Source organism: Otolemur garnettii, unplaced genomic scaffold (genome assembly GCF_000181295.1).
Source record: "Otolemur garnettii isolate 467f Iridium unplaced genomic scaffold, OtoGar3 scaffold00011, whole genome shotgun sequence".
Taxonomy (NCBI): Eukaryota; Metazoa; Chordata; class Mammalia; order Primates; family Galagidae; genus Otolemur; species Otolemur garnettii.
The window spans coordinates 27,006,164-27,018,137 of record NW_003852406.1 but is presented as its reverse complement, the minus strand read 5'-3'; the positions used below and the strand labels follow the sequence as shown (position 1 = coordinate 27,018,137).

The 11,974-nt window shown below is 50.2% G+C and overlaps 2 protein-coding genes across 2 annotated transcripts in view; both read right to left on the bottom strand.

The window, feature by feature from the left end:
• PPCDC (phosphopantothenoylcysteine decarboxylase) overlaps window positions 1–2,929 on the bottom strand; it is a 31,639-nt gene extending 28,710 nt beyond the window's left edge. Inside the window, exon 1 of the mRNA XM_003784674.3 lies at window positions 2,915–2,929. Coding sequence (XP_003784722.2) covers window positions 2,915–2,929 — 15 coding nt within the window. The remainder of the gene's footprint in view (window positions 1–2,914) is intronic.
• A 940-nt stretch (window positions 2,930–3,869) lies between these two features.
• The window catches only part of SCAMP5 (secretory carrier membrane protein 5), a 27,022-nt gene continuing 18,917 nt past the window's right edge, over window positions 3,870–11,974 (bottom strand). Inside the window, exons 4-7 of the mRNA XM_003784524.3 lie at window positions 8,508–8,664; window positions 7,346–7,447; window positions 6,802–6,919; window positions 3,870–6,548 (exon numbers count right to left, since the gene is read on the bottom strand). Of these exons, the coding sequence (XP_003784572.1) occupies window positions 6,354–6,548; window positions 6,802–6,919; window positions 7,346–7,447; window positions 8,508–8,664 (572 nt within the window). The 3' untranslated portion in view covers window positions 3,870–6,353. The remainder of the gene's footprint in view (window positions 6,549–6,801; window positions 6,920–7,345; window positions 7,448–8,507; window positions 8,665–11,974) is intronic.

The following is an 11,974-nucleotide window of genomic DNA, read 5'->3' as shown; positions in this document are numbered from 1 at the left end:
GGAGCCAGGATAGAACTAGGGCTAAAGAAGGGAACAAAGTGGCTCCCGCCTGTAATGCCAGCACTCTGGGAGGCTGAGGCAGGTGGATTGCTTAAGCTCCGGAATTTGAGACGAGCCTGAGTAAGAGTGAGACCCTCCTCTCCAAAAACAGCCAGGTTTGTGGTGGGTGCCTGTTATCCCAGATACTAGGGAGGCTGAGACAAGAGAATCACTTGAGCCCAAGAATTTGAGGTTGCTGTGAGCACTGATGCCACAGCACTCTACAAAAAAGGGGGGGGGGAGGGACAAGGAAAGCAATGTCCAGCAGGGTATAAGCTCAGCCTAACACAGAAAAGATGAGGGATTGGGGCCTAGGACAAAGCAGAAGCAAACAAGGGAAGTAGGTGAGGGGGTGGGTAGGGATCCAGGATCCATTTAGAGCCTGACTCCTTTGGCCTAACATCAAAGCCCCTCACTGCTGGCCTAGGCTTTGGCTCTAGTCCCATCTCTCTTACCAGTCAACATACTCTCCTCTTTGTCCCAGAAATAATGAACAACTTGTAACTCCCCAGAGTGTCAACAGCACCAAAACCCAAGACAAATTAAAAGGAGTCCCTTAACACAGGGACCCTTTTCCCCTGATCCTAGGAGAAGCTAGGAACCCTTCACGGAGAGTTCAAGGCCTTGGGATCCTAACAAACTACTCATCACTCAGACTAGAGGCAGGCATGCTTGACACCACTGCTCCTGGAATCCCAATAAGGCACCCTCCCAGGGCCACATGTAAGATGCATACTCAGCCTTCCTTATCTATGAAGGCAACATCCATAAATTGAAAATACAATAGAACTGAGCAGTGCTTGTGGCTCAAAGGAGTAGGGATCCGGCCCCATATGCCGGAGGTGACAGGTTCAAACCTAGCCCTGGCCAAAAACTGCAAAAAAAAGAAAGAAAGAAAATACAATAGAACTTCTGTAAGTTGACCACCTAAGGGACTGTAACAAACTGGTCAACATAAGGAACTAGGTCTACTGTACTGATACATACCTGCGGTGCATGTCCAGTCTATGAAAATTAGGTCAACTTAAGGAGGTGATCAATGTAGGGAAGTGGTCAACTATGGTCAGTCTACTTTATTTGAATAAAAGTATTATAATAATAAAAACATAAGGCTCGGCGCCTGTGGCTCAAGCGGCTAAGGCGCCAGCCACATACACCTAAGGTGGCAGGTTCGAATCCCCAGCCTGGGCCCGCCAAACAACAATGATGGCTGCAACCAAAAAATGGCCGGGCGTTGTGGCGGGTGCCTGTAGTCCCAGCTACTTGGGAGGCTGAGGCAGGAGACTCGCTTGAGCCCAGGAGTTGGAGGTTGCTGTGAGTGTGATGCCATGGCACTCTACCCAGGGGGACAGCTCCGTCTCAAAAAAAAAAAAAAAACATAAATAGGCTGGGCGAAGTAACAGGGGCGCATGCCTGTAATCTTAGCACCCTGGGAGGCTGAGGTAGGTGGATAGCTTGAGCTCATAAGTTCAAGACCAAACTGAGCAAAAGTGAGACCCCATTTCTACTAAGATTAGAAAAAAATGAGACAAGAGGACTGCTTAAGTCCAAGAGTTGGAGGTTGCTGTGAGCTATGATGCCATGGCACTTTACCCAGGGTGACAGCTTGAGACTTTATCTCAAAATAATAATAATAAATAAAAATATAAATAAAAACAATGTAAGGGCTCAGCGCCTGTGGCTCAAGTGGCTAAGGCACCAGCCATGTACACCCAAGGTGGCGAGTTCAAATCCAGCTGGGGCCTGCCAAACAACGACAGCTGCAAGCAAAAAAACAGCTGGGCGTTGTGGCGGGTGCCTGTGGTCCCAGCTACTTGGGAGGCTGAGGCAAAAGACTTGCTTGAGCCCAGGAGTTGGAAGTTGCTGTGAGCTCTGATGCCACAGCACTTTACCCAGGAGGACAGCTTGAGGCTCTGTCTCAAAACAAACAAACAAACAAAAAAAAAAAAAAACAATGTAAGTATTTACATCACATTTACATTGGTTGAAGTATTATGAATACTCCAGAGATGATTTAAAGCATACGGAAGGACGTGCTTAGGTTATATGCAAATATTGTTATTTTTATATAAGGAACTTAGACATCTATAGATTTTGATATGTGGGGGTCCTGAAACCAATCCCCTGGGGATACTGAGGGACAACATATTACACTACACACACACACACACACACACACACACGCTACCAGAGATATATGTACTGGCTACTGGCTTAGTATTGCTACCTCCCAGACACTAGGAGAGATGTGGAAATTCCAACCCTGCTCAAAGATACCTACAACTTGCCTAACTAGAGACTCTCCAGCCCATTATCTAGCACCTGCTTCCAACTACTGCAAAAAACAGCAGGAAGATCTTTTCTGACAAAACGTGGCCTCATTCTAATTTTTAAATGCCATGCAGCCCTTTTAGGAGGGTCTAGTGTTAATTCCAATATCCTATGGTTCTCCTTTTTCTATTGAAATAGTTTGTACTTTGAGCAGCCCCTAATCCTTTTTGGAAGCGGATTCATTACTTTTTTTTTTAAAGCTAGTGGTACGTGTGAGGAGCTGACAGGGACACCTTTTAAACTAGATCGTATGGCACTGCACAAAGAGTCTCAGAGCAGTACAAAGTCGGCATGAGCGGGCACAGACGCAAATCCTCTACTCAGGCTCGGGAGTCCCTTATGCTCCGGGTGGCTTCACCCGCATAGGTAGGAAAATGAGGTCCCATAGATTGCACACACACAGCTGCGAGCAGAGCTTCGCGGGCACAGACAGAAAAGGGATGGCACCCGCTAACACAGCCGCGGACCCACGGTCGCAGGAACAGGTCCCTCCCGGCCGCCCTGCCGCGAGGACTCAGCATCCGAATCCCCTCCAGTGGCTCACCAAGGACAGGCGCATCCCGGGAATCCTCCAAATATCGCGGTATCTCGCTAGCCCCTCCTGTCGAGTCTGACTGGCGCGCAGCCTCACGAGGCACCTGAAAGGCTGCGTGATCGCGCGGCCTTCTGGGAGTTGTAGTACATCTGTCTTGCCTCCTGGGAGCTGTAGTCCACTGAGCCGGGGTTGGGGGACCAGAAGGGCAAATTCCGGAGAAACCTTGTATTTCTGGGATTCTGCCAGGAGGGCCTGGCCCGTCACACACATACTTCTCTTTGCTCCGAAGATTTAATATTTACCTCTTCTGTTTCAGATGCATAGGATACAGAGACAAATCAGACTTGTCCCTGCTTTTGAGACAAGCTGGGACACAGAAAATCACAGGATAAGGTCCACCATGAGGAAGCAGAGGGCACTAAGCAACTACTCCGGGCAGGAGGCCCTCTCAAAGTAGTCTCATTTGAGTGAGTCGTGAGGTGAGCCAGTAATTTAGCTAGATCTTAGAACATTCCAGTTGGAGGGCACAGCATTGGCAAAGAGAGAGCGGTGGAAGGGACAAGGGTATATTCCCTTCCCTTCTTCCTTCCCTGGTATTTCAGGCCCCCAGTAGCCTTTGTGTTCACTGAAGCTGCTCCACTGTCAGAACTGGGGTGGGGACTCCCTGCTCTACCCTCTAGCCCTTGCTGCAGGACCAAACCATCCCTCCCCCCTCTTGGGAGCTGATCCAACTAGTCCTTCTACAGCCATCTCTTGGACCTTCCTCCTCCTAAGGCCCAGGTGGCAATTTCAATGCCTGCTGCAGGCTGCTCTAGAAAAAGAGCCACACAGAGTTAGTTGCATGGATTTAGGCCCCAGGGAATGACAGGCTACAGACCCACCCATCTCCCCTACTATCATCCCCTTGCCCAGGGTGAGCTCCATGGAGACTCACATGAAGACACATGACACAGAACACACAGGGCAAATGTTCCCTTTATTATGGTTCATTCAGTTACCACAGACAGACACATTGGCTCAGGCAGGTCAACTGCCAGCTGGGGGATGGTCCGTCTCCCAGAAATGAGGAGGAACAGTGGGCACCAGGAGAATGCCAAAGCAGGTCACTGGCTGGCACCAGACCTGAGAAACCCCGGAACTGACCTGGACCCTCCTGGACCTACCCCAAGCCAGACCATTCAGAAGAGATGAATCTGTACCCAGTCTCCACGTCTCACACTGACTCTCTCCCTGGGAAAGTGCATAGATGCCTGGAGATGCAGCATCCCAAGGTTTGAACAAACTGGGCCATATACATGTAACAGGCTTTCCTGAGGGTAGAGTCAGGGTATGACCAAATAGGTCTGAGCCAGGAAAGAGGAGAGGCAGCTAGCACAGGAAATCAATTAGAGGTGATACCCAGTGGGTCACAGATGCTAGGCTGGACCATAGGCCTGTGGAGCTACCAGAGAGACTAAGGGAAAGGAAGCCAGAAGTCTGGGGTGGGGAAGAAGAAAGGGGAGGAAAGGCCTAGACCTAAGGTCTCTTTTCCAGTGCCAGGGACTGTGACAACTGCTTTCCAGAGAGAAAATGGGAGTGCAGAGAGGCAATTATACTTTGTGACCCAAGCCTAAGAGACCCTTAGGAAGAAAGGCCCCTGGCTCCCCTTGCAGGGAAAGGAACAAAGTACCTAGAGCTCAAAACTCAGTACCTGGAAGCCCAGGTGTTGGGTTCCAAGCCGGAGTCAACCCAGAGTAGCCAACTGAGATTTGGGGGGGTTGTCTAAATAGCCCAGCTATTCCTTCTACAGCCTCTGTTGGGAGAAGGGAAGGTGGGAAATGGGCAGTCCTGTTCCTTGAGTGAGAACCCACTCCCTGCCAGGCCTCAGATGGGACTGGAACCTCCACCAGCAATGCTCTCACACTGCTTGGAACAGAACAGCCCCTGATCCTGAAATAACTTTCCTGAAAAGGGAAGGAGATTCTGATAAGGTCAGGGAGTCTTCCTGATTTGGAGAGAAAAAAATAAATAAATCCAGAGAGCATCCCTTCCCACCCCACCTAAGCTGAAATCCTTTTTAGGCCATTGTGCTTACAGCTTAGACTGGGCCTGTGCTTCTTCCTGGGCACTGAGTTCAAATGCCCAGAAGTGCCCTGTGAACGACAGCAGGTAAAGTGGAAGAGGCATGCTTCCCTCCCACAGGGGCCCTCCTCCTCTGACCTCCCCTCCAGGCTTAGTGCTCTGAGCCCTGTCCCTTTACTATATCCAAACAGAAATATTGCTGCTGCTGCTGCTCCCAGGAATAAAATGATTGATCACTTGGAGAAACCTAGATGCCCCAAGGGGCTGAGGGCAATCATACCTCCCCTGAGGACTAATAATTACCCAAATGCACTTTGTTCCGGCACACAGGACAACTGCCTGACATGACCTAGTACCTCAGGGAAGGACGTGGAATCTGCCATCTACAAGGGCAGATGACACCTGGCACATGGTGGGGTCAAGGAAAGGGAATTGAGCCATAGCAGCTGGGGTATGGGGAGGAGGCAGAGGGCTCCAGGGGTCTCTGGGGAGAAGGGGAAGGCAGGAGAGAGAAGATCTTGCCTCCGCAGGCCAACCTCGCAGAGCCAAGAAGACCAACCCTGCGTTTCCATTCCCTGGGAGTCAAAGACCCAGGAGGGCTCTGCATCTCTAGCTATGTTCCCTTCCCACATTAGTACTAAGGCTCAGCTCCACTGTCAGCTCCCTGGATCTGGGAATTAGATCAGATTGAGGAATCCAGGCTCAGTCTCAGAAGCAGACACAGCTGGGATAATCAGCCTTAGGGAAAACAAAAGCCACATGGGAAAGAGAAAGACCCTGGGCAAGGGAAGATAGCACAGGGACTCTGACAGCAGGAAAGAGATGAGGAAGGCAGAGGATAAGGGAGGGGAGACTTGGCTGGATCAGAAGGAACATGGGAAGATCCCCGGCCTGTCCTCACTCTTCCACCCACCACCAGGAATGCTAAATACTATTGCTTCCCAGGAAGACCAAAAATGGAAACAGTATCAGCTCATGACCCTGGAAGGGGCCAGACTTTCTGCTATGCCTCCCCCTACCCCATGAGGTCCCTGGGCCAGGGTCAGAAGGGGCGGGTGGGGGACGGGTTTAGTTCTAAACATATATCTAGCACCACAACAAGAGACCTCAACTGCACACTATTTCACAAGGGGACACAGACAGTAACTACTGCACAGGACAGCTCCATGTACAGCCCACAGCTCTTGGAGTGCCAAGAGCAGAATCCAACAGGTGGGGAGCAGGGGACAGACATATACATATATACATATATAACTCTGATTCTTTGTACAAAGTTGGGGAGGAGAAAAGGGAAGGGGGAACCCTGCTTGGTCACCACAACAGATGATGTGGCTCGAGCCCCCTGTCCCAGTGGCCCCAGCCGTGCCTCCTGATAGGCATGGCTGGTTCACATCTCGTTGGAGTACGTGTAGTTGGGGGTGGCGGAATACTGAGTCTGAGGTTGATTCATGGCTCCCTGGGCCGCCCCCATGGCTGCATTCTGGGCTGCTTGCTGCACATGCGGGTTCTTCCATGCCCCCGTGGTCCATTCCTCCTGAGCTTTGCTGAAACTGCCTCCACTGCCCCGGTAAAATTTATGAACCTGTAGGAAGAGGAGCACAAAGAAGAATTAATCGAAGGGAAGAGGCAGCCCATCTAGGAACTAGATAGGATCATTTGTGAAAAAAATAGTCTTCCCTCTCCACCAGGTCTGTGTAGGAAAGTCCAGCAGGCAATTCCAGAGTGAGACCCTTGGAAGAAAGACCTCTGGATGCTCTTATAACTTGGAGGAGGAGTTGTTTCGGATCATAGCCACCTCCCAAAGCCACCCTCTCACCCTTGAGGGGACCACATACCATGCTGAGGGCAATGAAGGAAAAGACAGCCATAACCGTGAACATGACGGTGGGAATGAGCATCACCACTGCTGAGCCAATGTTCGTACTGAAGAAGGAGATGGTGGCGATCCAGCCGCTGTAGGAAGAGGCCAGCTGTGGGGCTGTGGGCAGGAAGAGGGGTGCCCCAGGAGCCACCCCGCTGGAGCAAGGGACTATCTTATTGCCACAGGGAGGAACCATACCACTGGATTCAGAGGGACCATCTTACCAACCCCAAATGGCCTGTGTCAGTCGCTCAGATATGCTCCTCAGATGCAAGGCTTCCATCTCCTGGTTTTACCAACAACGCTTGATACCCCTTAATCCCCTAGAAACAACTGACGGGTTCTCCTTCCCCTCTAATGCAAGAGCTGTGCTGCTACACTATGCTGAATCCTCTTACTCTTCCAATGACCAGTCATGCTGTGCCCCACAGCCTAGGAAGCTTAACACATGGAGGTAAGCACAAGACACACCCAAGTTACCACCCCTGCCAGCCATAAGCCAGACTCCTGCCTCTTACCAGACGCCCCAGCCTGGGATGCCCACGGCCTGGATGATGCTGATGACCATCTGGGCCATGAAGGTGAAGAAGAATGCCATGAAGCTGAACGAGCTGTCAGTCCTGAAGCAGAGGAGATGGCTCCCATCACCAGGGCAGATTGCTAGGGTCTCCTTGCCTTCAAAGCCCCCAAGCCCTTCCAAGTTTAAGTAAATGAAGAATGGATAGAAGACCCTTAAAGGCCTTGAGAGGCCAGAATGGGACAGTATTTATCTATAGATCTTTGCAAGGTTCCACATGTTAGGCTTGTGTGTGCAACATTACATAGGGAGGGATCTCCTCATAACTGGACCACCCACTGGACATGATGAGCCTACTTGCATACAAATAGATGGCTCCATTGTGGCAGGAATAATAGTCCCATTGTTGAGGGGATGGACAGCCACACTGGCATCAAGACAATTAGTATCACTGATACATAGATGGATGGCCCCATGGGTTCAGAGATGGAATCCCATTGCCACTAGACTAGACACCCTATTGGCACCAAAATAGGACCTAACTGACACTTAGCTGGGTGGCCCAAATGGCAAAGAGGTTTAAGGTCCCATTTGCATTGAGATGGATATTCAACAGGCACCAAGACTGATAGCCTTGTTGGTACATGGATGAATAATTGGCACAAAGATTGAAACCTCATTTGGCACTAGGTGGACACCCACTGGCACCAAGACAGCTAGTCCCACTGATACATGGCTGGGTGTCCCTTTGGCACAGAGTTGGATGACCTCATTGGCACATGGATAGATAGATCTTCTTGGCACCAAGTCAGCTAGCCCCATTAGTACAAGAATGGGCAGCTCCACCAAGACATGTGGTCAACATACAGCTTCCTGGGGAAGGTGATGGGAGAAGACAAAAACAGACCTATTCTCTCTGTGTTGCTCCCACCCAAGGGTAGAATGAGGAGGCAAGGAACTGAATGGAAGGTTCTAACTCTCAGCATTCTCAGACCTGGAGCCCCCAGGAAACCCATGCCCCATCTGGTAGTCTGAGCCAACAGTGAACAAAGGAAAGTGAGTTTGGGGGATGGGAAAAAAAAGTGAGTAAGCATGTAGAAGAGAGAGAGAGGAGAAGGGCAAAAAGACATGGTTAGGAACTGGGGTGAGTGCCAACCACTTACTTGAAGGCCTTGTAAATGGGCCGAAACCAGCAGACGTAGGAGCAGGGTGTGAACAGGATGAGCCAGAGAAAGGCGAGGCCAAAGTTGGTAGCTCCCCCGCCTCCGATCAGCCACGCGAGACAGCCCACCAGGTTCACGGCCAGCGTGACGCTGTTCACTGCAGGCCCAGGAGCACATACACACAGAGAAAGACCCCCGAGCCCACACAGAGGTACATGGGCACCCAGACATGAACACACACATTCATAACTCATCACAGACCCACAATCACAGAGAGATGAAAACACAGATATACATACACAAATGCAAGCCACATTTACAGATCCACACACATACAGAAGACCCACAATACATATTGGTGAATACATAGACAGAGACACATACAACACACACAGAAGAAGTACAGGCTGTAAGAAAAGAGAGCTGGGAGCTCTAACCAACCCCCACCCAGATCCCCCTCCTAAGGATCTGAGAAATCTGGAAAGCAAAGAGTCTTAAGAGCAGCAGAGCTTCTGCCCAGCAAGCCCTCTTTTAGGGCCCCAAAGCCTCAGGGTGGTAGAATGCTTTTCTTATAAAAATGGTCTCAGCTCGGCACCTGTGGCTCAAGTAGCTAAGGCGCCAGCCACATACACCTAAGGTGGTGGGTTTGAATCCAGCCCAGGCCCACCAAACAACAATGATGGCTGCAACCAAAAAATAGCCGGGCATTGTGGTGGGTGCCTGTTGTCCCAGCTACTTGGAAGGCAGAAGCAGGAGACTCGCTTGATCCCAGGAGTTGGAGATTGCTGTGAGCTGTGATGCCATAGAACTCTACCCAGGGGGACAGCCTGAGGCTCTGTCTCAAAAAAAAAAAAAAATGGTCTCAGCAGCTTAGCTCCCATAGCTCAATGGTTAGGGTGCCAGCCACATGCACTGGGGCTGGTGGGTTCGAACCCGGCCAGGGCCTGCTAAACAACAATGACAACAATAACAAACCCAGTATTGTAGTGGTCGCCGGTATTGTAGCGGTTGCCAGTAGTCCCAGCTACTTGGGAGGCTGAGGCAAGAGAATGGCTTAAGAGAATTGCTTAAGCCCAAGAGTCTGAGGTTGCTCTGAGCTGTGACTCCATAGCACTCTACCAAGGGTGACATAGTGAGACTCTGTCTCAAAAAAAAAAGAAAAAAAAACGGCCTCAGGCAGGGTACAGTAGCTCATGCCTATAATCCTGGCACTTTGGAAAACTGAGGCAGGATGATCACTTGAGGGCAGGAGGATCGCTTGATGCCAGGCAGGAGTTGGAGACGTAGTACACTATGATCCCCCATGTACAGCCACTGCACTCCAACCTGAGCAACACAGCAAGACTCTTCAAGCCCTTAGAACATCTACCCTTCATTTAAATGGGGCAGGTATGGGTGTCTGGGATCTGTCTTTATTTAATCTATTTCTTAGACAACTACATCATCTGCTTCAAGAAGCCTTCCTTCAATATTACAACCTTACCATCTCCCATCCCTCTGACTTTGCATAGACCTGGGCTGCTGTCCCAAATACCAAATCCCAGGCCATCAACCACACTGGAAATTTCCCAAGAGTGGGACTCAGGCTCCCCTTCCTATGTCCCCACATTATCTAGCTGCATCTAGGAATCACAGTTTCACTGAGACACAGCTGGCAGGGACTTCAAAGACTCATTTTACAGATAAGAAAACTGGTGCTGGCACTAACACACACCCAGGTCTCTTGATATCAGGGCACTCCCTTCTTTGAACACAAGGCTGAGTCTACAAAGACTGCTGAACAAACAAAAGAAGGCCAGTTCAATCTTGGCCTCAAACAGCCAGCATCTGTGATCCTGTCTTCTGAGTAGAACCCATAAGCATCTCGAGGTTTTATACACACTTCTTGGGAGTAAAGCAACTGGCGGGAACCTAGTGAGGACTTAGGGAGATATTTATAGATCTTAAATCCAGCTTCCAGATGAAATCTTCCCAGGAGCGGAATGCCTAGAGCACAGGGTCAGGCAGAGTCCTCCCCAAGTCTGGCCTGGCCTGGCAACCCTGTCACCTGTGCACGTACACCCATCTCAGGGCCCCTCATGATAAGGGTGGGCATTTCTTTTTGTGCACAAAAGAAATACCTATATTTCCTCCATCTCTGTTCACTGCCTCAAAATGTCTTAAGGTGTTATCACTGATTTTATTTGTTCTTTACATAGAAAAGGCACTAACCTGACATTCTCTCCCCAGTCCCACCTATCTCCAGCCCCCTTGTTCTAGTGCTCATGCTGAAATTTTTCCACTACCTATCTGGAATGGACACCCACTGACTCGGCACACTTTTCCAGCCATCAGCTTCTGTCTGTCTTCATTCCTCTCCTTGTCCAGCTTAGATTCCATAACTCATACACTCAATTTGTTAGTCCCTTCCCTACTCTGTCTTCTGGTCGCACTCACCCTCAGTAAAGATAACTCCCATCTGTACACGAGCTAGATGTTATTAAGACAAAAAGGAGCCTGGAAGGACTATAAATTCATGGCAGCCAACCTCCAAAGGGCCCTGTGCATGGCCCAGAAATCTCAGGGCCAGGTCTCTTTAGAGACAGTCCTCACCCTCTGTGCATAAACATGCTCTCATTCTGAGCCCACCCTCCCCAAAGCTTCCACCCCCACTCCTAACACATATGTAATGGAAAAAAATAGAAGCCATCAGAAGTAACCTTCCCAACATCTATAGACCTATCTATACCCTACCCCTTACTACCTACTGGCCCATCACCCTCTCTCAGACTGTATGATGAGAGATCCCTTCTCCATCCAAAGGCCAAGCCAGAACTTGAAATTGAGTCTGTTTGCTCTTCTCTTCTTCCTATCATGCCATGAAACACCTGCTTTACCACCTTCCGGGTACACACAGCCACAGCCCAGACAAGCAGCTAAGTGCAGGCCTGACTCAAGGCAACATCACACATGGCAGACCCTAACTGAGATCACATTGCCAATGTCTCAGGTTCCAGGGCTTCTTCCCAGCACAGGGGAGCTGGCCTGTCCTCCTCTCACATGCCTGAGAGGTACTTTCTGCCTAGCCTCAGCAAGGCCACATCCCATCCCTCCAAAATGAACACCTTTCCCACCAAGCTGCCATAGACTACAAAAAAGGGGGCATTTAAACTCTCGACCTCAAAACCTTACAACATTAGAACACTAGCATCTTAGAAGTGCAGGCCCAGGCTGGGCAGGGTGGCACACCTGTAATCCTAGCACTCTGGGAGGACGAGGCAGGTGGACTGCCTGAGCTCATAGGTTTGAGACCAGTCTGAGTCAAAGCGAGACTCTCATCTCTAAAAATAGCCGGGTGTTGTGATGGGTGCCTGTAGTCCCAGATACTCTGGAGGCTGAGGCAAGAGAATCGCTTGAGCCCAAGAGTTTGAGGTTGCTGTGAGCTGCGACATCACAGCACGGTACTGAGGTGACAAAGTGAAACTCTG